Below are 27,017 nucleotides of genomic sequence, written 5' to 3' on the forward strand. Positions count from 1 at the left end.
GTGGGCTGCATTAAAACAGTTCTCACAAGCAGCCTTTCTTGTCCACTTGAGGGCAGTCAGCAGTATATTCCTGTTTTGTTTGGTGGGATTATGGTCATATTGCAATTGTTTACACAACAGCCCACTGCTAATCTGCTTTTTCATCCTTGGCTCTTGATGTCATCTTTGTGACTTTCCCAGTAATGTTGTTTGGGTTGGGCACATAAGAGTCCCGGCAAGAAAATTCTTAGTTGTAGCTTTGAGTCTTTGTCTTGTGTGTCCACATCTGCTTGCTTAATTTTTGTGAGGTAAGTTATGTAGATTGCTCCCAACAGAAGGTACTGAACTCTCTTATTTATTCTGCATTTGTCCACTGCCCTGGGCACAGGGCTGTGATTCTGGACTGCAGCATCAGCAGAGAGGCACTTCTGTAAAGGACTTCTGGATCTGAATAGTTAGTCTGGTGATCTCCCTGTGCATATTGTCAGCACCTAGGTCAGACTGAGGAAGGAGGAAAGGCTTTTCCCACCTAGATTTGGAGCTGCCTTGTTCTCCACCTTCAGTTATGCTCTGTTTCCCCACAGGTGGATGCAGTGCGGGTGTACGTGAACAGCAGCTCCGAGAACCTCCAGTACCCCGTCCTGTTTGTGGTCCGCCAGCAGAAGGGAGTGCTCTCCTGGCAGGTGCCACTGATCTTCCGAGGCCTGTAAGTACTGGAGGCTCTTCTTTGTGACACTCTCCTCTCTCTGCATGCTCCTCTACCAGCTGTGTTCATCAGCAGCCTCCCTCGATGCTGCTTCTTGTAACCTGTGCACACTGCAGGGCTTGGTTGGTCCTTGCTCGCTGCCAGCTGGGTGTAGGGAGAGCAGGATTTCATAGGTCACCTCTCACTTGCAGCCTGCTCTTGGCTCTTAGCTTCTCAGATATGTGCACAGAGCACCAGGAGGCTTGTCTGCAGGGATCTGCCCGTGGCACCAGTCACTGAGTCTACCACACATCCTTGCTGTCATTCCACAGCAGCCTGCCATGTGTGCAGGTGGTTCCTGGGCTCTGGTTTGGGACAGGGATTGAACAGGCTCTTGAAAGAGCACTGTAGCTTCTGTGTAACAGTGTATTTCTGGAAAAAGAGCTTCTGCTTCTCACCTCAGGAACATTTATTCTAGGGAGTGGTTGTTTTGGGGCTGCTTCTTTATGAAAGCAATACTGCTTTGTATCTTCATTAACCCCAGGGCTCAGTGGGCTGCAAATAGAGAATTTTCAGGCGCCTTAGTCCATTTCAGAGGTGAAGCTTCATCCTGTGACTGAATCCTGGTGCCAGCAGCAGATATCCTGCAGTGTTTTGCCTGATGCAGGTGATGGGTACAGCAGTGGCTGCCAGTGCTCTCTTTGCCTCCACTAAATGGCAGATGTTAGAAATCCACAGCTGTCGTGGGCATCCCTGAGGGAAGTGAAATGTTGAGGATGACCAGTCGCTTGGGCAGATTGCAAGAGGCAGCAGAGGTGGAGTTTGAATGCTGAATAAAAGAGTGAATGCTCCTGGCCTTTTAGATGAAAATTTCACTTATGCAAACAGAGGCAAAATGATGCCATTCTTAATAGTGCTGAAAAACTTCTTAACTGCTCTCTCTCTCTCTCTCCTACCCAACTTTCTCTTCCCTCCTTTCCCTGGCTGTTGTAGCTATCAGAGGACCTACAATTACCAAGAAGTGAGTCGGACCCTGTGTCCCTCTGAGCCAACACCTGAAACAAGACCCTCTGAGCAGATCATATTTGTGGATGTGGCTTCCATGGCACCGTTCAATATTGCATATGAGCTGCTTGTCACCAGGCTGGAGAACTTCCAACTTGAGTAAGCTGGGATGTGAGAATACAAATGCAATTTCTTCATGTACCACTTGAACATCACTTAAGGGACTTGGTCCATCTGCCTACTCTTCCCTTATTTTTCCTTCCTAGGGGGAAAAAATAAATTTCTTTTGTTTAATCTGGGGGTACTTTGGGTGTGTTCCATCTCTAAAGTTTTAGACTTCAACATTCTGGCATTTGTTTTCTAGGACCAACAAAGCCTTTAACTTCACTGCCAGCCCTTCCCAGCCCCAGGTAAGGAGAAATCCTGTGTAGATTGCTTGTATGTCTTACTACATCCAAGTGTTTGATGTCATCTTTTATCTTTCTATATGAAGTTCAGAGTTATATACTAATACAGAACAGAATCTAGAAAGTATGAAAGCTAAAACTTAAGGCATCAGTATGTCTGTTAGTTCAGAAGGAAGCATGTATGAGCAGCCCCTCCAGCTGAGCAGCTTTGCTTAGAGCCCTGCAGATACAAATCCCCTCTTGAATGAAAATGCTGTTGGCAGTAACTGTAGAGCTATAGGAACTTGTAGAGCTAGGAGGGTGTGTGATTTACCCAGGCTTCTGGGACTCTGTTGTTGTTGTTGCTTTCACTGTTAATAACACCATTTAATTTTAGGTTTTGTATTACCAGGCATCCTAGCTAATCCTTTTTGCTGACAAATGTCTTAATCTGGTTTGCAGATTCATGCAGTGTTTTATACTATAAAAGCATAGGGAATGATGGTGACTCTTTGTAAGCACTCATTACTTAGGATTTTGTGACGTGAATATAGAATGTTTAGGATATGAAATTAACTTTGTGACTGTGGTCTGATTTTTTGGCACAATTAATAATATGAGATTTATGACTTTAATAACCAGATGTGAGGAGCAGAAGACTGCTTCTTAAATGGTATAATGCTGAGGTTTTTGTAAATCAAAGTACTAAGCAGTCTATAGGGAGAAGGGAAAAAAGGTGATTTAAAACCTAGATGGGTGCTGTAAGAAACCATAACAACTGAAGGAGATGGTGTCTGGAGCCCAGCTTGTGCCTGAGGGCAGAAGCAGAAATTGGATATGCTTGTATAGGTGAGAAGTGTTGGCTGGATGTGTTTTTAACACTTGCAGTGTGTGCAGCAGGGATCTGCTGGCCTCAATGCCCTTGTGTTAATTCTGTACCTTGGTGCAAGCGTGGCTTAGAGGAAATTATAGAAGAGCCCTTATGAACTAAAAAATGTGATCCTTATGCCCCTAAAACTTTCCAAGGGGAAAAAGTGCCCCTGGGAAGCCAAGGAGCTCAGCCTGCCTGTGTCCTTGCTTGGTGCAGACAAAACTTGCTCTGCTGAGGAAACTGGCTTGGTGAGTTTGCCCTTTGTAGAGACTTGTGGTTGGAGCCAGCACTCCTGCAGCAGGGAAGAGACCCTGCTTGGGGAGGGGTTCTGGGAGTAAATGCTTTAGTAGAAATGGGCAGCTTGGAAAAGGCTTGGGTGATTTCCTACTTGTCCCTGCCCTCCCACTTTGGGGCTGTAATTCCTGGGATTGGCATGGGGGAAGAGAAACAGGAAACAGCTGGCCCTTGCTCAGCACTAAAATTTATGTGCCAGAAAGGGAGCTCTACAGTTGGGAAAGTCTCAGGTGATGGTTTTGGAGCAGAGGTGGTGGTTGTGGTAGCTCCCTGTGTGGCAGCAGTGGCTGCCTGGTGACCATATGGAAGGGAGGGAGGTGGCTGGGGGCACTCCTCAGCCTGTGTCCCTCTGAGGGGGTGTGAGGTGCCCATGAGCCCCTCGGGGTAGCTGTGCCTTGGAGCCTGAGCTCTCAGGGTCTGGCCTCCAAGTGGGATAATGGGAGCCCTTGCAAGAAACATCCTGCTGGGGCAGGCACAGGAGCCCCACTTCTCCTGCAGTGCATCAAACTTTTTACTGAACAAATATACAAATAATGATATTGCCTGGGACATCTTTTGCCCAGCTCTGAAAAAACAGCTTTTTCTAACCCCACAAACTGTCCTGTGGGCCTGCTCAATGAAGGAGATGCCATTCCTCCCCCCCACCCAGGAAAAGTAGGAATATTGCCAGATACTAGTGTCTCACAAATTTTTTTAGAGTTACAGCTGAATTATTTTCAAAGCTGAAGTGCAAAGAGAAACCCCCATTATGCTTTGCCATCAAAGCAAACAAGCAACCCCAAATCCCTTAACTAATATCAATCATTTATTTATGAAACTCTTGACAGAGTTTCAGCCATTTGACGTAATACTGTTCATGGTCTGTCTTTGAGGCAACCCATTTGAGAAAGCCCATGATGTTTTCCATATATGAAAGTACAGCCAGCAGTAATGGAGACATCTGGAAATTGCTCATATCAATGTAAAATGGAATGGAGTGTAAAATGAAGTCACTTTACCTTCATCAGGTGGGAAAGAGGGGAAGGGATCAATGCTGTATTTTGCACATTGAGGATGTTTGTGTCTAATAGCATACTGTGCAAGAGGGACAGTTGCCTGTGTATATTTATTCTGCTCTTCTGTAGTGTAAGGCCTTAATATTTAAAATCTGATTTTTTTTATGAAAGCCATCCACATCCAACCCCAAAGCCCGCCTAGGGCTGTTGAGGTAGCTTGGGATGGTGTTGAAGATACTGCCAAGGGTGATTTCTGGACTATGTCTCTTGTACTCTGCTTTCTCCACAGTATTTTCTGTACAAATTTCCTCAGGATGTCGATTCAGTCATTATCAATGTGGTGTCTGATGCAGCCTACCCATGCTCAGTTGTCTCTGTGCAGGATATTGTGGTAAGTCAGAGCAGAGGAGGGTGAGGAGTTGCTTGCTGGAGCTGTGTCCAGCTCTGAGAGGTCTGGGCCCTGCAGAGGGAAAAGCCCAAGGCAGGGCTTTGCCCTGGTGGTGGTGGTGAAGGGAGCCCCTGAAAGAGGAATGAAAATTCTGTGGGAAGGAGGCCAAGACAGAGATGCTGAGTTCAAGCAGCTCATACAGAGACTTTTGTTGTAAATAGGTGAACAAGCTGTTCCTTTCTAGCCTATCCATAGGGAACACATTCCACAGAGGGACTTCATGTCTCCCTTGTGAGGTTCCCTGCTGCCCTGAGATGTGGCTCTGTCTCTCCATGGAGGGTGTTGGGTGGAATGTTGGTGCCTCAGGGAGGGAACAATGTTGTTCCTTTGACTTTCCCCTGGCTCAAGGCAGCTTGGGGAACTTCTGATTTTCAGACACACAATGTCTTTCTGCCTTGAGTTTTGCTCCTTTCTGTATATTTCACCCCTTTTCCTGGGGTGTTCCTGTCATGGAGGTTGGCTGTTGCTTGCAGCTGGGAAATAGCCCCATACTTATTCTCCTTTCCCACCTCCCTGAATAATGCAGGGGGCTGCAGTATGGGAGCAGACAGAGATGCAAGAGGTTCTATTCCCTTGGATACCCCAGCTAGGGCTGTTTTGTGCTGTGTTTTCCAGCTGGCTTCCTTAGAAAATAGTTTGGATGTTGTCCCTGGTTTAACCCTTAGCTGTCTGTTTTAGTGCCCAGTGTATGACCTGGACCATAACGTGGAGTTCAATGGAGTTTATCAGTCTATGACAAAGCAGGCAGCCATAACTGTGCAGGTGAGATGCTGATTTGTGTCCCAGTGTTTTCTGCTGCCTGTGTAGCAATTAAAACCTGATCTCTGGCCTGTTGGAGGGGAGAGGCTTTGTGTCTGGCCTGTTGGAGGGGAGAGGCTTTGTGTCTCATGGATTTTCTGTCTTCTTCCATCCTTCTGTGCAGAGAAAAGATTTCCCAGGTGAGCAGTTCTTCGTTGTGTTCGTCATCAAGCCAGAGGATTACGCCTGTGGGGGTTCTGTGCCTTCTTCAATTCATGGTGAGTTGTTCTGGGAGGTGGATTTGATTGCTGCATCTGAGTGATGGAGCAGTGGGTGTCTTTTAGGACCTTCCTGTGGGATGCCACCAGGTGATTGTGTAGGTCTGTCTTACCCAGATAGTTGTGAGGAAGAGTGAAGTATCAATTTGATATTGTTGGGCAGGTTAAAAGTCCTGATAAATGCAGGAGGTGGCTGGCTAGTGCAGTGCCTGGCATGCTGGGGTTATGTGCTTTTCAGCAGCACCACTGGGGCCTTGGGAGACACTGGAGTCATCCAGGCAATGCTGCTTACAGCCTTTTGTTTGGTTCTCACCTCTGCTCCCTGCTGCTGTATTATCCTCCTGGCTCCATAGAGTCTCAGTTCCTGCAGAAAGCATCTTCTCCAACTGCTATCTTGGGATCTGTGACAGCTCTGAAATTGGCAATTCTGGGAGAATAATTTTACAAAAGACTTGTTCTAGTGTCTTTTCCAGCCAGAAAACACTCTGTCCACTTGCTGGGCAGTGGTAAAAGCAAAGTCTCCACCACTCATGCAGTGGTTGTAACTGGAGTGGGAACATTCCTATTCTCAAAGCCTCAAAAATTCCTCCCTGTAGAAGAAGCAAGGCTGCAACCAGCAGATATATTGGGCTCCCTCAACAGCTTTTTGCTACTCCCCTGCCACCTTTCTGCCCCAGTTTTCCCACAAAAAAAGAAGTGTGCCCTTTGGAGTGTGATTCTCTCATCCTAATGCTGTCAGCAGAGCTGTGCTGGCCAGGTGCGCTAAGCCCTGCAGAAACAGAGCAAGTTCCTGTAGTGGCATCCTGCACAGAAATGTTTTACTCACAGAGATTTGGCCTAAGGCAAAAATGGACTCCCACTGCCTGTAATAAGAGAACCTCTCCTTTGGGGATTAACTAAATAGGAGTTGAGATGCCTTTGGGATTCAGGGATCCAGAATGAAGCAATATATGGAAGGCTGAAGCAGGGATTTCTTGTCTGAAAAAAGTTTGTGAACAGGGAAAGATTTGGGAAGAGCTGTATATTGATAGATCAGAGAACATTTTTAAGCAAAACCACCTACACATTTTAGTGAAAAGCCAGACCCTGTTAGTTTTGCAAGTTCAGAGAACCAAGATCAGTGCTAGAAATCATTAATGTTGATTGTTTTTATATTTTCTGTACACTATGCATCTCACAGGGAATGTCAACCGTACCTGGAACCTGCAGAGGACAAAGAACCTTCAAGTGACGATTGTGCCCTCCATTAAAAGTCAGTGTCTTTGGGCAGAGCAATGCAACTTTGCAGGGGAACTTGGCACTTCTGAATACAGGGGTGTGACTGGGCCAGCAGCCTCTGAAGGAATGGTGCAGACAGCTCCAGCTAAGGAGACAAAACCACCTGGAGCCTGCTCCCTTCCAGGAAGGGCTGTGTGGCACACCAGCTAGCTCTGGGGGTGAAGAAATGGGGGCGGATCATGCTGAACAGGTTCTGTCAAGGCCTTTTGAAGAAAGCAAATGGGTTTGGAAGGGCTGTTTGGGGCTGGGCATTTTTACAAGGTGGTATTGGGAAGAGTGGTGACCCTGAGAGGTGCTGTTGCTGCCCTGTGAGCTGACTGATCCCTTCTCTTTCCTCAGAGTCTGTTTATGTGCAGGCCATGTTCTTCAGCTTCCTGGGTTTCCTCTCCTTTTACCTGGGCTCAGTGGTTGTTGCTTTTGTGCACTACATTAGGTGAGTCAAGGGGTTATAAAAGAACAGCCTTTCTGTTTCTTGTCATCAGGGGCACCACACCCTGCAGAAGATTTGGGATGAGTGGGGTGGCAAGAATCTAAGCAGAGCAGCTGAAGAAGTCCATGACTGCTCAGTGGGCTCCTGCTGATCATGAGCCAGAAAATACTTCTTCCTCTGCTATGGGGACCATGGGAAGGATGATAATCTAAGGGTCTGCCCTCCCAGTCTTGCAGTGCCCCAGCCCTGTGTTTTCTTATGTAAGGACACTGGGCAGCAGGTGGGAATTGTGAAGGGACCAGTCTGGGATATGGAGTGTGAGAGCATGCTGCACTGAGAACTGCAGTAAGTGCAGTGACACAAATTGGGCCTTGGAGTCCCAAGAATGCTGGGACTCCATGGAAGGAGTAAGGAAGGAAAATGCTGTTTCCTTCCTTACCTGCCTCCCCTGCCCCAGACTTTGGTGTCTGGGCTTGTGTTGAGAAGAGTATCAGCATGGGCATGGCTTAACTTCATGACACATCAATGAAAATACATTTCATTGGAACAACTCAATGAAATTACTTAAGTGTGTGCTCTTATTTGCTGATATTTTTCTGTGTTGTGGCAGTATGTTGGCAGGGGGTTTTTGTTGGTTTGTTTGTTTTTTACCATCTTCTTTCTGCTTGATATCTGCATTGACAGAGGTGATATGGGCTTCTTGAACATTGTGCTAGTGAGTGCCTCTAAACCCTGCTGCCACTTCAGGAGATTCATACATGTTTGTTCCCCTGAGCAGGGAAGATAGGTTTGGAAAAATGGTGTGAAGGTCTCTCCCAGCATACTGAGCAGTGTAGGATGGGATAAGTCATGGAAATGGTTGTCCTGCCTCTGGTGGATAGCTGAGGGGGTGAAAAAGCCCTCTGTTGCTTTGGAAGTTAGAGAGACAAACAGCAAGCAGTCATGGCTGAGTTGTGTCCAGTCCAAGCAGTATTCTTCTTTTTTGTTGTTATGTGCGTTTGTTTCTTTTGTGCTTATTTTTGTTGGTTTTGTTTGTTTTTTTAGAGCTTGTGCCGTATTTACCTGTTGGTGTCCTAGATAATCCTGCCATGGCTGGCAGGTGCTGAGGTTTGTTGGCTGTCTCATGAGTGCTGTCTGTTGCTTTGCAGGGTTCAGAGGAAGGCTTCAGCTGGGAGATTGAGCCCTGAGCATGGTAAGGTCTCTTCTCTGTCGTGTGACAGCTTTGAGTGAGCAGCACAGGCCCCAGGCCAGGCACAGGACAGGCTGTCAGTCCAGTACCTTCTGTCCTGGAGCTGTCTTCCCTGGTAGCTCACACAGTCTCTGGTGCTGAGGAAAGATGTTAGAGCTCCCTCTCTGCCCTCACAAGAGTCCTTTGAAGCCAGCTGCCCTGAACCTGGTCCTGACTCCTGCCCCTAGGAGCTGCCTTTAAAGGGGTAGAGGAGGCCCAAGCCTTGCCTGGACCTGGCTACAGGCAAATGTTCCTGATGCCAGGTCTGCTGATTTTTAAGCAAGGCACTTTTGAGTATGTCAGCTCTTATGCTTTAAGAATTCTTCTACCTGGTTTAAGCATGTGGTCTTTTAATTGAATTTAAATGTTAAATTGTTTTTCACTGGACATTGCAGGCAGCCAGCTGAATGAATGACTAACAGAGTTAGGTAGTTGTGTTTATGATATTTGTGTTGGCATTGGATTCAGTTTACTTTGTGCTGCACCCACATTTCCACAAGCTGCAGCCTTCTGCCTTATAAAAACAGGGCTGCATCTAAGAAGCTGCCAGTGAAAGATGGAAGTTTTTGTCATGTGGATGGGGGCACTGGGATCTTCTTGCTTTCTGGTGAGGCATGGGATCTTTTCATTTTGATTAAATATTTAGTGCCTGCAAAGTAGTTCAAAGCATTGGTGCTGAGGTCATTTGTACCTCTCTCCTAGAGGAAGGGAGAACATAGTCTTGGCAGCATTGAGAGGTTCTTGATGTTATTCCTTTTTTGATGTGAGCATTTTCAGTCTCTCTGGTCTGCTGCATCCCATCAGATAAGCAGGGTAGTATAACTGAGCTGTGTTTAAAGGATCAGCAGTGGAACTTCACTCTGACTGGCATTAATTGGCTTAATATTTGTGCTGAGGACCTGGGGACATTTGAATTCTTAGACTTGTTTTGTCAGCCACTAAGATCCACATGTATCCCTGTATTTGGAATACATGTGAAAGGATTTTTTTTTTTTTTCACAGCATGTACAGGGAACTGTAAAAGTGTCCATAAATATGATCTAATTTTATATCATTTGGGATGGATCCTGCTGTAGAACAAGAGCAGGTCTTAGGGCACTGGAGCAATGGGAAAGGCCTGTGTGTTGGGAAGTTTGAGTAAGCTGAAGGGACCTGTCCAAGGCTGTGGAAGAGCTCCAGGGTGCTGACAAGGAGTCACTGTCTAAGACAAGGAAGCACAGTCTCAGCCAGGTGAGACCAGAAGTCCCAGGGAGTGCTGCTGGTGCTGCAGCTGAGGTTTAATGTGCTGAAGCCAACTTAGAAGCTGCCTTCTAAACTGCCCTGCTGAGAGGGGGAAGTTAAATTCTGGTGTTTGGAAAGTTCCCAAAGAGCTGCCGGGCACAGATGCTGGACTTAGTAGGCACCTGGAGAGTAGAGAACTGGGTTGCTGAGCCTGGAGGACTGCTGAACAGCATCCCTGTGGAGGGAGAGAGGAGCACAGTTCTTCATAGTTTACAGCTTTCCTCCCAGAGGCACCTGCTGCTTCTGTGACCTGTCCTCTCCCTTGTAATGCACTGCCACTTTCACATACCTGGCACTGAATGTGCAGCCATGTCCTTTCCTCTGGGGGGGAATCATGTCCTACCCACACGCTGTTTCTTCATCTATTGTCTCTTCAGGGTGTGTCTGACTGATGCTTATAAAATGGTAATTAGCAGCTTTCCTGTCTTCCAGATCAGTGGACACACTGGCTTTCTCTGTTTGTTTTTTTTTTAATCCCCTTCCCACCCTTTGGAATTTCTTTCCCTCCCAAGTACCCCTGGATCTTGCCTTCTTCATTACCCCCTATTCCTTTTCCCCACCAAGGGACTGGATGGAAGTGCTCAGCAATGTGTCTTTGCCATTGGTCTTGGAATGTCCTGCCACTCCATGTACCTCCTTGCTCTTGTTATCCATCTTATATCTGGGGCCTCTGTGGTTCCCTTTATTTTTTTTTTTATTTTTTTTTTTTTTTAATCCCATGGCACACCTTCCCTTTCACATCCTCACTGTTTGGTGGAGGCAATAGCTGGAGGAGCCACGCCTGGTGTGGTACATTTACTTTGCTGACTCACTCTCCCAGTGGGAAGTGGGATGGAAATTAGTGGGTGAGCTGGGTCCAAAGTAGCTGTTAGAGTCAGGGCAGAGTGCTTTTTCTCCTTGGCTTGCCTGCTTTGTCCAGATTGAAATCTTTGGTAACTTGGGAGAGAAGGTTGACAGGTCACTTGAGAGAATAAAGCCTGGTCTAAAATTAGGAGGGAGTATCCTCGTGGAACAGGACTGACAGGCCTAGGAATTGTGCTAGTACCTTGCTGATGTGAACATAGGGAAATGCTTTTGCCCTCTTCCCAGTGATCTGGATTTCCAAATCAGGAAAAGCTTCCATGAGAGAGGGAGATTGGATTGGAGGTGATGAGTAGAAGCTGCATCTTGCTCATGCCTCAACCTAAAACAACATCCTGCCAATCTCAGCCCAGGGCTCAAGGGCTGTCACCTGGGGGCTGCAGTGTGCCAGAGCCCTCCCTCTGGTGCTCAGTCCATGCCATGTTCCCCTTCTGAAGCTCCTCTGAGCTGTTTGTTTTCTCTGACAGAGGGGTTGAGGCAGGAGCCTAAAGGAGCCAAAATTTGAGACCAAGTCTTAGCCCCCAGCCCAACAAGCACAGCAGACATGCAAAAAAAAAAAAAAAAAAGGCAGTAATTGTGAATTGAAATATCAAATATCATCGCTGAATGATATTTGACCTGGATTCAGTCAGGGATAAGTTTTAGATCTCTCTACGTTTGTGGCTGATGAAAATGGTATAAAAACCTATGCCAGGTGTTACAGAAATGCCCAGAATTTCCAGTTGGAAAGAGCACTCTGTGCCTGTCACTTTGAGACCAGTCAGGTACTGGGAAGCTAGGCCATTGCCAGGCTGCAGTAAGGCTTTAAATACTGTGCCATGTTCTGCATTACTGTGCTGCTAACTGACCACATGAGATTGTTGCAGGGATGAAGCTTTAAAGCAACTTCTTAACCTGTCTCACTGTTTGTCACTACTGGAAACCATGGTCCTGTTCCTGCTGCCTTGCTTCCCTCCCTGTTGTGACTGACCTCTCAGTGAAGGGATTCAGCTGGCTTTGTTTCCTGCCATGTGGGTCAGCTGCTGAGCTCCACCATTGGAAGCAAAAAGAGGGAATGTGGAGGCAGGAGAGTACTCCTCCTTGCTTCATATATGTGGGCAGGAGGCAGGATGTTCCTAGCCCTCAAAGGCTTGCCCTTCTTGTCATCAGCACGAGATTATTACCACTTTTTGCATAAAGCATTTTTTTCTTTCTCCTTGACTGGCTAAAATTATGCAGCAGCTGTCCTGCCAAAGTCTGTGACTCTTCCAGAGATAGCTGAAGGCAGCAGGATTTGAAGAGATTTGAAGAGTTGCATGAGATGGGGAAAGAGAAGAACTAGAAATTCAGAAGGCTGTTAAGAACATAATGAGACTTGCTCTAAAATTTACCAAGTCTTGCATCCCACAGTGTGATCTGTGCAGGGTGCTGGAGGGGGCTCCTGCTGCCAGTCTCACTGGCACCCTGTGTGGGGAGGCTGAAGGGAATGGGTTTCCTTCACACTGCAAAACGAGGGTTTCCCTTTTGCACAGTATGCTCTAGAGGGAGGCTGCCATCTGTTTAGAGAAATGTTCATTTCCCCAAGCCTCTCCAGCTCTTCAGGATGTTTGTGTTCACCTCAGAGATGTTTTGAAGCACTGACATGAAGCTAACAGTCCCTCCTGGGTCTGTTTCATTGCAGGATCTGGGATGATGACTTCTTCACACCCCATCTCAGCCAGCACTCCTGAGGGAAGCAGCTACGGTGCTATTGGTACAGTATATTCCAGAATTGGGGCACAGGGAGGCTTCTCCCTGGGGTGGAGGAAGGCACTTTTAGAGTCATTTAACATCAGAGGAGAATAAAGCTGCAAGCTACTTTAGGAGCATCTTGCAACTATTGAAAAACAAAACAAAACCCAAACAACCAAATTGCAGTTAGTGAGGTTCAGGTTGCACTTCAGGGAAAAGCATCTGCATAATAAAAGTGGCAAATCTGAAAGAGGTGCCCTAAGAGACTGTCATTGGAAATGTCTTAGGCAAAGCTACAGTCACCTGAGAGCTGTGGGTGACAATGCTGCTTCAGACAGGACATTTACTAGTGACTGAAAAAGGTCCCTCTCAAGCAAGCTTCTAGGAGGCTATTATTAGCTCACAGCCTGCCTTTAAACCAAAGCATGCTTGTCCCTGGGAGGCTGAAGGGTTGTGTGCCATAAAGCAAGACACAATCAGAGTTTCTTGCCCCCAGGGGTTTCACTAGGGAAGAAATAATGTCTTACTGCCAACAGGTGAATCATGCCCTAGAGGCAGAGGAGAAAGAACCTTCCTGAAGGCTTAATGGCCGCTTTACCCCTCCTTCCCCTTTTTCCAAAGAAATCTTTTAAAAGCATTTGGGAAGTGAGGAAGAAACCTGTGTTCTGCCCATGTCGATGTGGGCAATGAGCTGGGAGTTGCCCAGCCTGTGGGAAGTGCAGGCAGGTCCTGCTAACCTTTATGTGACCCCGTACCAGGGATGCAATGGGAATAAAGCTGGTACTCTGCTTGCTTTGAAAATTTGACTTTCTTCTTTGCCTTCTGTTCTACAGTATTTTTAGAAAAGCTTAGATATATATAAAGCTTACATAAAATCTGAAGGTTAACTAGGTGAGTGTGGTTTTGACCCTTAACAGTCTACTTCTTTCTCTAGAGGTATTTGTCTTGTCTCAGAATGCCAGATTTCAGAGCCTGGGCTACTAGAGAGTCAAAAATGTTAAGAGATGAAAAGTAATAGAATAAAAGCAGAGTAAAAACTAAAATGCTGCAGAGAGGGGAAGATAATGGTTCTTCAGACTGCTCTTAGCTGAGCACCTAAAACTGCTGGAAGGTTTGGGATCATGTGTGGCAATGTTCTCACTCGGAGTTCGCCCAATGTGGAATTTTTCTTCACGCAGGGTCACCAAAGGTGGTGGTGTTCACAGGGGTCCCAGGATGAGGGAAGAGATGAGAATCTGACTCCATGTTTCAGAAGGCTGATTTATTTTTTTATGATATATTGTATTAAAAGAAAATGATATGTTAAAACTATACTAAAAGAATAGAAGAAAGGATTTCATCAGAAGGCTTGCAAGGAAAGGAAAGGAATGGAATGGTAATAAAATCTTGTGACTGACCAGAGAGTCTGAGACAGCTGGACTGTGATTTGCCATTAATTAGAAACAACCACATGAGACCAATCAAAGATCCACCTGTTGCATTCCACAGCAGTAGATAATTATTGTTTACATTTTGTTTCTGAGGCCCCTCAGCTTCTCAGGAGAAAAGATCCTAATGAAAGGATTTTACATCAAATATGTCTATGATGATCATGGAAAAAAATTTTCCCTGAACTGACCCTATCAACTTGTCAAAGCATCAAAGCATGTGAGCCAGCTGGATTTTTGCCGTGCACAGAGGGATTTAGCCCTGACCCTGTGTGTCTCCTTGTCCCTGCTGTGGCCCAGACGAGTCCAGCTCCAGCGGTGCCCGGCAGCTGTCCTCCCCGGAGCACAGGGCCCCGGCCGGCTCGGACACCGACAGCTCCGTGGAGGAGGAGAGCGACTTCGACACCATGCCGGAGATTGAGAGTGACAAGAACATCATCCGCACTAAGGTACGGCTGGTGCGCGCCCCTGGGCGCCTCTGGGCCATGACCAGGACTGGTCACATCAGTGAAATCTCAAAAATCCTGTTCCCTTTCAGGGTGGATTTCATCCAGTACAGCTGAGTGTGCTTCTTAGTCTTTTTTCAGTCACTGGAAGTTTTCCCACTGTGATAAGTGTGCTGGTGAATTGAGTGCTTTAATATGGAAAATCAAAATGTATTGGGGACTATTGAGAAAGGAGGAAAATGCCCAGAGAAGTTCAAGGAGATGTGAAGATAGGGAGAAAATAATCTGCAACAGTAGGTGGCTATTTAGTACAAGTAGTGTGATTACAGTGCATGTACAGAGGGGCTTTAAGCCGGCAGCTCTCAAACTGCCTCCTTTTGTCATCCTGCACTGCTCTGTGTGGTTGGAGCCATTCCTGGAGGTCAGAGAATTTTGCAGAACTCACCCCCATAGAATCAAGGGACACAGTGAGTTCACTGTGTAAAACCAGTTCAAATATCACCAAGCTGCAAATATGTCAAGATCTCCTACTGGCATCTGTAATCTACTTTGGTTCTTTTGTGTTTTCTTCCCTCTTTCCCCACCTGATAATGTTTTAGGTGTTCCTCTATCTCTCAGATTTGTCCAGGAAAGACCGAAGAATTGTCAGCAAAAAATACAAAATCTATTTCTGGTAAGGAGAAAGCAAACTGGTAAGACCCAAACTCTGGATCCAGAGTCTCTGGTTGTGGAGTCTGTCCGCATGTCTTTCTTCTGAACCACTTCTGAACTACCCTGTTGCCCATTCTGACCCTGTTCCAATCAGTAACTGTAGATCCCACATACCTCAAGTAAAGATATTTGTGGACCAGTGCATGCATGATCCTGGCAGTGGATTCTGTTTTGCATCATTTGCCTTTAAGCATGGTAACAACCAGTGCACTGAAACGTAATGGGAATGGAGAGAAACTGGCACTCAAACCCATGAGCTTGTGGCCAGCATCCTGGCTTTTCCTGTGCCCTTAGCATTTGCCTCTGGTTTGCCTCCTGTGTACTCGTCTGCTTCAGGGGCTCACAATGAGATGGTAACCCCAGAGCAGAGAGGTGTACACATTCCTCCATGAGCACTCTGGGGCTTTCTTCTGGGTGTGCCCCCCTGGTTTTGGTGTGTGTGTAAGTGCTGCTGCTGTCTCCCCTCTGCAGGAACATCATCACCATCGCGGTGTTCTACGCCCTGCCGGTCATCCAGCTGGTCATCACCTACCAGACGGTGCGTTTCGCCCCATGGCTGCCCCCTCTTGCTTTAAACTTGCCCTGTGGTAGTGTTGGGCAAGGGTGACAGTCACAGTGGAACTGGGATCACCCAGCAGTTCTGCTCTGTGTGAGGAGCAGTTCACCTTAGCTGCTCCTGCTGCACTCTGTTGATGTTACAGTGAGCTTGGCTCATTGGGCTTGCTCTTCTGCTATTTCTGCTTGGGGAGTGGGAGTGCTGCTGTTTTCCTGATCAACTGATGGCTCATTTGGGTCCTGTTTCATTTTAGAGACAGGAGGAATTTGATGTTATCTCTAAGAGACAGCTGAAAGCAAGTAGTGTTTGCTGTGATTTCTCCTGCCTTCTCCCAACCTTTGCTACCCTGCTGTTATGCAGATATCTGCAAGCAGGTCTATTGGTGGGGGGGTTGAGAGCACACAATGTTTCCTCTGAAGACTGTTATCAGATTTGTGGCCCTTGACAACATCTTGTCCCACCCTCAAAGCTTTGCTTGCAGATGTCAGTACTCCCTGTGCTGGGGCTAGAGCTAGGCTGTGTCCTGGTACACCTTGTGTTTGTGCTGTGTTTGCATGGGGCAAACCCCCCAGAGCAGGGAGGATTTGCTAATGGCAGGCCTCCCATCTGTCCAGGTGGTGAATGTGACTGGCAATCAGGACATCTGCTATTACAACTTTCTGTGTGCTCATCCCCTTGGGGTGCTGAGGTGAGTGACCCTTTCCTCACTGCATATTTGTCTCATGCCTCCTGAGTGTTTGTGCTGTGCCCAGGTCGGGATTTTATGCTTGCCAGGCTCACAGTAGCAATGTTGATAAGACCACTGGGAGTTTAGGACTCTGATCTTTGTGTTTTGCTCAGCAGTGCTGCTCTGTTGCAGTGAGACACACTCACCCTAGAGCTTGTGGCACCTGGGTGCCCCTTACAAATCCTTGGCACAGCAATGAGGTGCTTCTGTAACTCTGTTGGACACTTTTCTCCAAGGAGCAGCAGCTCTGCAAAGAAGTTCAGATCAATCCTTCCAGTGTAGCATTTCTCTAAATTAATGTGTGAGTGCAAAGAAAGCCCAGAGCTGGGAATCTCTCAGAAGTGTTAAATGAACTGGGACAGGCGAACTATTCAAATTAAAATTGTCATCAGGAGTGTTAGATTGCAGTTTGGCAGGTGTGGAGGTGGAAGGTGGTGGAGGGGGCAGCAAAATGGATGCAGCTTATCACAACCCAGGGTTCAGCTTCCTGCTGCTGTGCTGCCTTTGCCTTAAACCTTCTTCTTTCCTGCAGTGCCTTCAACAACATCCTCAGCAACGTGGGCCACATGATGCTGGGCTTTCTCTTCCTCCTCATCGTGTTGCGCAGGGACATCCTCCACCGCCGGGCCATGGACATGAAGGATATCTACACCCTGGTAGGAGGCATGGCTGCCTGGGGCTCAGTGGAGGCAGGGAACATGGAGTGGACTCAAAAACCAGAGTGGTACACAATGGGTTTTCCACTTGTCTTCCTTGCTGGAAGGTTGAATCCTCCTCTTTTTTCCCTCCTGTGCAGAAGAGTCTAGGTGGGATGCTTGTGTTCCTGCACACCCCAGTGCTTTACTGCTTGCAGTATGTCCATACTGTTGTGGTTGGTGACCCAGCCTGGGCCTGTGAAGACAAGGAGATTAATAGAGGGAGGATTCCCATGGCTCTGGATTTTCCTGCAGTTCTTGCTGTGAAGGAACTGGGACAGCAGGAGTGTCCCAAGATGCTTCTCTTTATAGTGAAGTTTGATTAGTCTTACACAAGAGCTGCTTACGATAACTCAGAGGAATTTGGCTGCCTCAGTCTCTGAAGCAGAGATTCTTGTAGCCAGAGCTTCTCTAGGCTCTCGTGGGAGAGGATGGAGAAATCTGCAGCCCTGTGGGCAGAGGTGCTGGTGGTTTCTGGAGACAAACAGCTCTGTTCTCATGGGCTTGGTATCAAGTAAAGGCAATAGGAGTTGTAAGGGTCTGAAATGCCTTCTCACATTGGCTGATGGGCTCTGCTCAAGAGCTTCTAAGACCCTGCTGACCACAAGAGCAATTCTGGTTAGTCCTCTCTGTTTTGGACAGGATGTAGTATGGCATGACGTACAGTACAGAGATTTTCATGATGTCAGTACCAAGACACCAAGGTCTTCAGATGCGAACTTCCAGGGTGATTAGCTTAGGTTTGCTGCCTGTGGATTCACCTGGCTATGCCATGTATCTAAATCCAGATCCTGTGGTGGCACCCAGGACTCTGTGCTGCACTGGTGACTGGAGGACTTGTGTAGGAGTTAGGAGGAATGAAGTGATGGAGAATGGAAACTTGCCTGTGATCAGGACACTGAGGGCACTCACTATACAGCTCTGCTCTCTTCCAGGACTATGGGATCCCAAAGCATTTTGGTCTCTTCTATGCTATGGGCATTGCTCTGATGATGGAAGGGGTGCTCAGTGCCTGTTACCACGTCTGCCCTAATTACTCCAATTTCCAGTTTGGTAAGCTGATTTTCCTTTCTCCTTTTGAGCTGGAGCTAGGATTCGCCATGTTCTGTCTCTTGCTGAGTTGCTGACGTTTCCCATCTCTCTCTACCCTTGCAAGTCTCCCTGGACCCTGCCTGTTTCAAAGCTCAGTGAGACGGTTGTGATGCCCTGTGGGCACTTATTTTCTGATCCTGTTTAGTTTCTGTTGCCCCAGAGCACAGAAGATGTGCTGCTGCAAGGTGGCAAAGCACAAAGTGCTGTACAGTGTGGTGCAGCAGCAGGGCCAAACTTGAGGCTGGCAGGTACAGATCCCTGATGCTGTGTGTGCCCTTGGAGCAGCTTTCTGGGCCACTGGCAGAAGGTGTTCACACTGTTTCTGTTGTGTCCCTCCACAGACACCTCCTTCATGTACATGATTGCAGGGCTGTGCATGCTCAAGCTCTACCAGACCCGGCACCCAGACATCAATGCCAGCGCCTACTCCGCCTATGCCTCGTTTGCTGTGGTGATCTCCCTGGCTGTCCTTGGAGTGGTAGGGCTCCCTCTTACTCCTTCTACACTGCTTCTCTGGGAGGGAGGTGGCATGGCTGAGAACGTGGCTGAGGTGTGAAAATGGCTGGGGAAAGCAGCAGAGTAAGATAAGAGTGTGTTAAGCAGCTGTCAGCATTTGAATTCTCAGTTCTGCTGGGCTTTCCTCCTTCCTTCCCCTGAGCTTTCAGGCAGGAGAAGAGCAGAACAGTTTCCTCTAGGCAGGCTCTTGTTTTGGGCTTTGCCCACCACATGCCATCCTTCTCAAGAGGAAAAATTCAGATGTGCACAGATGGTCTTCCTGGGGCATGATTCACATTTGAGGAAAGAGGGGTGAGGCTGGCTGGGCTTCAAGACAGGTATCTTATACCTAGTTGCCTGTGCCTATTTCTCCCCTTTGGAGTACTCTATCTTGTTTGTCACAGCTCCTGCAGTTGATTTTTGTATTTCTGGAGAGGAGCAGGATTGGGATGATACATGGGGGGCTCTCAGGCAAATTCCTGGAGTATCTGCCTATGGAAGGGCACTGGAGCAGAAGCTATGAGACTTTGCCTGTTTGCTACTTTGCCTGTAGCACTGCGAGTACTGAGCTGGGCTCACCAGGATCCTCAAGCTGTGCTTTTCCTTGGAAGTCTCTGCTTCTCTTCTTTTGAAAGACTCATTTTCATTCATCAGTAACCAGGCAAAATCCATGGAATTCTTGCTCTGAACTAGCAGCTAGATCCCAGTGGGCTGTTAGCTCCTCACTACCAAATAATGCCGAGGTCTCTGTTTACAAGACTGTCTCTCGGATAAGGCATGCAGGAGGAGCTGGTGACCTTGGGACTTCCCAAGAATCTCTTGATAGGTGTGGTAGATCTTGACAAGGTTCAAAACACTGAGACTTTATTATGAATTGCTCTATCTTTTGTGGGATGCTTTGAAGCTGTTCAGTGGAGCTTGAAAGCAGCATGTCTCCCTTGTTCCATTCATGGACAGGTGTCTTTTCTGCTTGCTTTTTAGTGTGTGGGTTTTTATCTCTGCCCACACAAAGTGAAATTTCAGGAGAATGCTTTGCCCCAGGGTGGGGAAGTGGTCACAGCCTGATGGCAGATCAGAGTTTCTGGACTTCTTATTGTATGAATGAGAAATTAGGATTTTAATGTAGCATTAACCTGTGCTTGCAGTCATTCCAGTCCTTGCAGGACTTCCAGTCCTTAAATAAAATGAAAATGCACTGTAGGAGCAATTGCCTGCAGAGCAGTTCTGTTCTTTTTTGTCTACTTCAGTACAGTTGTTAAAGTAATGGTTGGTTCCCTGTCTGCCTTTGTAAAAATCCACCTCCTGGCCAGAGAGCTGTTGCCCAGCTCAGCAGAGAGAGCTTACTTGGCCTTGTATTTCTGCTCCCTGGGCCAGTGCTGTCCAGCCAGCCTTGTCTAAAGGGGCATTCAGAAAGAATGGCCTCCTCTTCAAATGCTGAGCTAATCTTGCTTCTCTGGACTTCATTTTGAATTTATAGATCTGTTTTCTGGTGGGAAGATTTAGGGGTTTTTTTTTATATTCAGTGAGGTTGTTTAATGTCCCATGGTGATACAGCACAGGAAAGGACTGTCCTGCTGAAAGAGGGCTCAGTTTACTTTTAAAATGTTTTTGCTTTCAGGTGTTTGGAAAAAATGACATGTGGTTCTGGGTTATTTTCTCACTGATTCACATTTTGGGCTCACTGGCTCTCAGCACCCAGATCTACTACATGGGACGCTTCAAGATCGGTGAGTGCTGTGACTGAACCATCTCCTCCCAGGTGCCTCCTGTCCTCACCTGCGTCTGCAGCACAGTCCTGTGGCCCCTCTTCTGGGCTACCCTGTCCTCTCTTTCCTGGCCTCTGAAGTCCTTGTGCTCCTGATTCCCAGTGGGAGTGAGCAGGAGCTGTGTGCTCTGAGGGAGCTGCAGTTCTCCCTAGTGCTGTGGTACACCTTGTCATGGGGTGGGGGGGAGAGGGTCTGCTGGGGAGCCTGGCTCTTGTGCTCTGCTTAAACCTATTTCTTCTTCCTCCTGTGCCCCTGTCTGCCTCAGATGACCCTGACTCAGGTAACTGCAGCTTTCTTTTTTCCTTCTTGGACTGATTGTGCTGAGCTTTAGCAGCCAGGGATTGCATGGATGAGTGTGGGGAGGCAGGATCGTGTGCCACCTGGGGTCAGCTCTTGGGAAGTGAAAGCAGTTTGCCAGCAGCACTGCCAGTCCTGTTCCTTGGCTGGAGGGGAGCAATCCAGCACAGGAGAGCTCAGATCTTGGTGCAGGAGCCTTTTCAAGCTCTGTGTTGTGGCTAAAGGGGAACATGTGTATTCATGCATGTTTGTCCATCCCTGCTGCCACTGATGGCTCTGCAGTGAAGCTTCTGCAAGATTTTGAGAGCAGGAGTGTCTTGAGTGGGCTCTGCCCCTCTAGGACCCTCTAAAGCCTGTGGGGCTTGTTTCTACTCTTTCCCTGCTTTGGCAGCTTGTTCCATGGAAGGAGCTTCTCCCCCTTCCTACATACACACACTTCTTCCAGAGATGGGGTTGCAAAGCCAGCCTCTTTACATGCACAAGCAGGGCCTGTGTGACTTCTGGGCAGTGTTAGTGTAGAGGAGGATTTTAAATTTGTTTTTGTTGTAACCTGTTGTTCTGGCCAAATGCCATCTACATCCTGTGGTGGCTGCCCTCCTGCTCAGCACAGAGTGCTTCCAAAGGGCAAGGCATGAATCTGCTGACACCTTGGGCTCTCTGTTGTCAGCTGGTGGGTGTCAGCTTCTTCCTCACAGGCATTTTAGAGCTCAGTGTGCTGGCTGTCCTGGCTTTCTACCCTTTCCTTTGACAGACATGGGCATATTTCGGCGAGCAGTGATGGTGCTGTACACGGACTGTATCCAGCAGTGCAGCCGACCAATGTACATGGTAGGTGACTTCTCATCCCAGCACCACTCTGCAGTTCCTCACTTCTTTAGGCAATGTGCAGAGGACAGAGGAGGAGCTGTGTGAAAAAGTGATGGTCCTTGCTCCCCTTGTTCTCCTTCCCCCAAAATGGCTAGGTAAGTGTAGGTCTCTGATCTCTGCTGGAGTGGTTTACCCCCAGCCTCCAGGCCTCCCCTGATCTCAGGCTTGGTGAATAAAACATCAGAGCAACGGTGATACAAGTGTGGCAGGATGTGCCTTTGCACTTGCTCTCTGGGAGCATCCATTCAGAGGAACAGGTAGGAGCTCTGTGCAGTGCAGCCTCTCTGGGGAAGGCTGCAGCTATTTTGGGTCTGTGGCTTAAGCTAAAGCAGTTGCCATTTCTGCAGCACCTCAGGGCAGATAGCAAAAAGTTAAGAAAAGGTGGCTGTTACCTTGTGTCCCACTGATTGCTTTCTCCTTAGAAAAGAGTGCTTATTAGGGCTTGAAGCCACATGGAGTTGTTATCCATAAGCCTTCTTAATTTTTTATTTATTCTCCCATCTCTGAATAAGCAAACCTGGTCCACTCAGGCATGAAGTAAGCCTGGCCAGCCTGAAACAGCTACATCATGAGAGCAGCTGTAAGCATAAATGCACATGCCCCACAGATATAACCCTTCTGCCTGCTGTTGTTACAGTGCTTCCCCAGCTAATGGTGAGATGGCAAGGAAGAAAAGGCTCCCTGAATATGTACAGGATGCTGTCCAAGCATCCTCTTTCACGTCCTTGTTCTCTGCAGTAATTCTTTTGTAAAACAGTGGGAGGGGAGGAATCTAGCTAGAAAAACAGTAGAAGCAGTCAGAGGATTCACAGAACCTCCTGAGGCTGATCCCTTAAGTGCTGAGCTTGTCCTTTTTTACGTGTTTAGTCTCCTTACAACACTTTCTTAAAATTTTTGAAGGTCAGAGCAGTTCCCATCAGATAAAAGCTCCCACAGAGCCAGGTGCATGTGTGTTTGCAGGAACTGAACTCCAAATCCTCACATAATACTCCCCTGAATTTCTGAGGCAAAGGCCTTTTTGCATACTCTTACCACTTTATATGATCATCAGTGTCTTTTCTCCAGGACAGGATGGTGCTGCTCATTGTTGGGAACCTGGTGAACTGGTCTTTGTAAGTACTGGGGTGTTGGTGCTTTGTGTATTTGTGCATGGGGGCAGCAGGGTTTGGTACAGGGACATGGTGGCCTGGAGTGATGGGGAGATGCAGCAGTGTCTGTGCAATAATCCTGACATGTTTGGGCAGGCAGGCTGCTCTGAGGGTGGCTGGCAGATCCATGGGATGCAGTGCAGCTCTAGAGCTACATGGAGCATCCCCTGAGCATTTCAGCTGGGGGTGTCTCATGGCTCGTGTTTCAGGGAGCTTGTGCAGGGACTGTGCTGCTGAGTTGTGCTTCCCACAGAGCTGGGAGATCTCTGGCACAGCCAAGGTGCAGGAGACCTGGCAGACATAGCCATGGAGCCTGGCTGCGCAGTAACTGCATGGAGGGATCAGCTCTTGGATGGCACCTCAAATCATTGCCCCAGGCTCTTGCTTTTCACTGAAGCTGCTTCTCAGGGACATGCCTTCTACCAAATGGACAGGCCTGGGGCCAGATCCTACTGAGGGAGATGTGTTTGGCCATGGGTTGGAAGCAATCCAGGGCCCTTGCCTGTCCTCTGGAGTCTCCAGTTGCTTCAGCAGCTGACCATGGCTGAATTTCCTTGGCTGGGAGCAGAGGCAAGCAATGCACTTCCCCCAGGGAATTGGGAAGGTGTGGCACTGGTGCTGTGTCCTGCAGTACTGGTGGGGGGTAGAGCAGTGTGTGGCTGTCACTTTGGGGATGTACCCTGTCCCCAGTGAAGGGAAGCTGCTTGATGTCCCTCTGTCCTCTCCCTTAGTGCTATCTTTGGGCTGGTGTATCGGCCCAGAGACTTTGCCTCGTACATACTGGGAATCTTCATCTGCAACCTGCTGCTCTATCTGGCCTTCTACATCATTATGAAGGTAATGGAAGGCAGCTGTAGCTGTCCCTGGGGCTCCTGGCTCCAAAGGGGAAGGGATGGGCTGCATCCCTTTTTTTCTGGCTGCAATTTGGGTTCCTGTGGTGCTGCAGAGGGGTGTGGAGGGACCTTTGTGGGGCTCTGGCTGGGACAGGGTGTTGGGGAGGGGTGGTGTGGAGCCTTTTCAGGGGTGGCTGGGCTGTGTCTTTGGAGGGTGGGCAGCCCTTCCCAGATGCAGGCAGTACAGGCTGGTGTGTGAGCCCTGTGCATGGCTCTGTGTCCTGGACAGAACTCAGGGTGTGTCCCTGTCTGCAGCTCCGCAGCTCTGAGAGGCTCCTGCCCATCCCCATGTTCTGCATCGTGGCCACAGCAGTGGTGTGGGCAGCTGCCCTCTACTTCTTCTTCCAGACCCTCAGCAGCTGGGAGGTAAATTTCCCTTTTACTGTTCTTCTGTCCATCTTTTTCTCATCATCTTTCCTTCCTGGTGCTTGTTTTGCACAAAAATGACTCTGGAGAAGAGTCTTGGGCTGCTCATGGGGAGCTGAAAGGGTTTAACTTATGTAGCAGACTTGTGAAGGGAGCCTGGGAAGCTGTGCTGAGCCAGAAATGACTGTAGCTGTGTAGAGGCTGTTTATAACCAGGTGATCTGGAGGTGACTGGTCCTTCCTAGGGGACAAAGGAGGAGCTGGGGATCTGGAAGGAAAAGTAGGAAAATCCTAACTGGGAAAATCCTAATCCTTCCATCCTCCAGGGATGGAAGACATCCCTGGAGCAGATGGCCACCTGGAGTCAACCAGGTCAACCTGCCTGGGGTTGGTAGAGCTCTTGGTGGTCTGGGAGCCATTAAATCCTGGCTGGGTGCCTTCTAACAGGATGTCACATCCATCTCCATGGAAATGAGGGGCTTGTTACAGGTGGTCTGGTGGAGGCTGTGCAACTTGTGTTATGCAGGACCTCAGAGGTGGAGACCAGAGGGTTCTCCTTGCACCTGGGTTGTGGTCCCAGATCCATTTGGAAGTCCAAGGATAACATTGTGTTGTTTCTGGCCTGCCCGTGCCACATTTCTGGCCAGCACAGCAACTTTTCCTGGATCCTGCTTGGTGGGTCAAGACAGGGTGATTCCTGCAGGGTCTGGTGTGGCCAGCAAGGGCCCAGTAGGGGTGGATATCAGGTCCTGACCCTCTGCCTGCCCTCCTAGGAGACTCCAGCAGAGTCCCGGGAAAAGAACCGGCCGTGCATCCTGCTGGGATTCTTTGATGACCACGATGTCTGGCACTTCCTCTCTGCAGCTGCCTTGTTCTTCTCCTTTCTGGTGAGTCCTGCTGAGCCTCCCACTCTGCTGGATGGCCTCTCCCTCTCCTTTCACCTTGCTCTCCTCTCTCCACATGGAGCTGTGCCTGCTCCAGAACTCCACCGAAGTGTCCCAACTCCTCTGCTGGATGTCTCCTGACATCCTTCACAGTGGGATGCTCCTTGTCAGTGGGATCAGGCTTTCTCCTTTATCTTATTTCTCTGCCAGTGCCTTCTGGCCTCAAATTCCCTCTGGGGCTGTGAGTCACACAGCTGTTGTGGGGAAGCTGAGGGGCTGCTGCTGTGAACAATGATTCATGGATTTGTGAATACCTCCCATAAAGGCAGGGCATGAAGATCTGAAAGGAAGACATCCCTGGGCAGAAAGACCTGACTCTGGCTTTCGCTTTCTTCCTCAGGTCCTGCTGACCCTGGACGATGACCTGGATACGGTGCGCAGGGACAAGATCCCAGTGTTCTGAGTCCCCAGGGACGGGGCACAGAGGTGTCCCAAACACTCAGCCAAAGGCACTGGGCCACTGTGTCTGTGCAGAATGAGCCTGTTCCATGGCCAGCAGCCCAGTGGGAGCAGGGAACTGGATCCCCAGCAGGCATGGAGGGTGCTGTGGCAGTGAGGTGGGACCAGGAGAGAAGACGACGTCACTCCTTTCCCGCCACATCCTGTGGGGCAGGCTTGATCCAGAGGCCAAGGCCCGTGCACAGCCCTCTGGCCTGTGGGTGCAGTGGGTGCTGGGGCCAGTGACGGGGGAGGAAACAGGAGGGAGGCACCTCAGAGACCTTTGCTTCCCTTCCTCCCTGCTGATGTGCTCCACTTCCTCTCTGGTGAGCAGGCTCCGGGAGTGCCATGCCAGCCTTCCTGCACAGGGAGCTCATGGCTGCACCCTGTGGTCTGCTGCCCTCAGAGCTCCTTTCAGCAGCACTGGGGGAGCATTTGGTTCCTGTACTGCAGCAGCCAAGGGAGAAAAGGACTCCAAGCTGAGGTGGCAGTGGGGGGACTGGACTGTGTTTTCTTTCTTTCCTCTTTTTGTTGGAGAGGCTCCTTCTGTAGCTGGTGGGGAGCTGTGGTACCAGGGCTGCAGCGTTGGTCAGAGGTGGTGAGCTAGAGCTGCCCGTGAGGGCTCTGCCAGGCTCAGAGCCTCCTGCCTTGCTGCCTTGCAGCCTCTCTGTCTCTCCTGCTGAGCAGCCACTCCTCTGGCAGCTCCTGCTGGCACTGGGCAGTGCTGTGCTCCCTCTCAGGGCTCCACAAGCGCTCTCCTGGAGCGACCCTGCCGGAGAGTGCACAGCAAAGCCACAGCCTCGTGTGGCAGCCCTTGGCTCCTGCTGGTGCCTTCCCAAAGGGACAGGCTGGCACAGGGAGGCTTGCCAGCAGCTCACACTCTCTCCTCTCATGAGCTTGCCTTGGACAGCCTTGGCAAAGTCGGTTCTCTTCGGGCTGGGAGGATGAAGGAGATATTGGGGCAATTGGTGTTGAGCTCTTCACCGAAAGATGTGGACCAAATTTTCTTCTCCAACTTGTCCAAATCGGAAATGAGTTTTTTAATGGCTTCTGCATTCTTTCCAATTTCTTTAGTTATTTAAAAAACAAGAAGGTGTTAATTACTTCAGGCCTTGCATCTAAAATGGGACCTGTTTTGCTAATTTGCAATTAAAAAGTGTTCTTTGAGGCCTGCTGTCCTTATTCTTGTCTGCCTGAGCATTTTTACTTTGGTGTATGTGCATGTAGCCAGTGATGCAAAGGTTTCATTCCACTTCTGCTTACTAAAGCAGGTGACTCTGGTGGTGTTTTACTCCAAGAGTCTGTACCTTCTTGAACAGTTTTGCACCAGCTGGTTTTTATTTTTTCCTACGTTGGAGTTTGTCGAGATGGTCAATAAAATGGATGTTCCTGGTTCCCTGCTCTGCAGGTTGATCTGAATTCTTCTTGCTCCTGCTCTCAGCAGCAGCAGAGACAGGAGTCAGGGCAGAGGGGTGCCCAGCGGTGTCACACAGCTGCTGTCACCCTTGGGACTGTCACAGGTGTTTCTGGAGCCATAGGTGTGGATGACCTGCTTGTTCTCTTAACCAAATTGCCTTTGAAAGGCTACATAAAGAACAGACACTCTTGTTTGTCACTGGAGTCCCTTGGGCAGGGTGAGGAGAGGGCTGGCGGAGGAATGACACAAGAGGCTGCCAGCCTTTA

At 48.7% G+C, this 27,017-nt stretch overlaps 1 protein-coding gene across 1 annotated transcript in view; it reads left to right on the forward strand.

Annotated features, from left to right (window-relative positions):
* SIDT1 (SID1 transmembrane family member 1) overlaps positions 1 to 26,727 on the forward strand; it is a 39,686-nt gene extending 12,959 nt beyond the window's left edge. The window contains exons 2-25 of the mRNA XM_059493785.1: positions 564 to 685; positions 1,658 to 1,828; positions 2,034 to 2,079; positions 4,505 to 4,606; positions 5,342 to 5,425; positions 5,586 to 5,679; positions 6,860 to 6,931; positions 7,297 to 7,390; positions 8,536 to 8,579; positions 12,418 to 12,489; positions 14,195 to 14,343; positions 14,940 to 15,013; positions 15,523 to 15,589; positions 16,222 to 16,295; positions 16,867 to 16,990; positions 17,965 to 18,082; positions 18,463 to 18,599; positions 20,235 to 20,343; positions 21,431 to 21,507; positions 22,612 to 22,658; positions 23,426 to 23,531; positions 23,843 to 23,953; positions 24,726 to 24,839; positions 25,237 to 26,727. Of these exons, the coding sequence (XP_059349768.1) occupies positions 564 to 685; positions 1,658 to 1,828; positions 2,034 to 2,079; positions 4,505 to 4,606; positions 5,342 to 5,425; positions 5,586 to 5,679; positions 6,860 to 6,931; positions 7,297 to 7,390; positions 8,536 to 8,579; positions 12,418 to 12,489; positions 14,195 to 14,343; positions 14,940 to 15,013; positions 15,523 to 15,589; positions 16,222 to 16,295; positions 16,867 to 16,990; positions 17,965 to 18,082; positions 18,463 to 18,599; positions 20,235 to 20,343; positions 21,431 to 21,507; positions 22,612 to 22,658; positions 23,426 to 23,531; positions 23,843 to 23,953; positions 24,726 to 24,839; positions 25,237 to 25,299 (2,271 nt within the window). The 3' untranslated portion in view covers positions 25,300 to 26,727. The remainder of the gene's footprint in view (positions 1 to 563; positions 686 to 1,657; positions 1,829 to 2,033; positions 2,080 to 4,504; positions 4,607 to 5,341; positions 5,426 to 5,585; positions 5,680 to 6,859; positions 6,932 to 7,296; positions 7,391 to 8,535; positions 8,580 to 12,417; positions 12,490 to 14,194; positions 14,344 to 14,939; positions 15,014 to 15,522; positions 15,590 to 16,221; positions 16,296 to 16,866; positions 16,991 to 17,964; positions 18,083 to 18,462; positions 18,600 to 20,234; positions 20,344 to 21,430; positions 21,508 to 22,611; positions 22,659 to 23,425; positions 23,532 to 23,842; positions 23,954 to 24,725; positions 24,840 to 25,236) is intronic.
* The last annotated feature ends 290 nt before the right edge of the window (positions 26,728 to 27,017 follow it).

The sequence above is a fragment of the Ammospiza nelsoni genome, chromosome 2 (assembly GCF_027579445.1).
Source record: "Ammospiza nelsoni isolate bAmmNel1 chromosome 2, bAmmNel1.pri, whole genome shotgun sequence".
Taxonomy (NCBI): Eukaryota; Metazoa; Chordata; class Aves; order Passeriformes; family Passerellidae; genus Ammospiza; species Ammospiza nelsoni.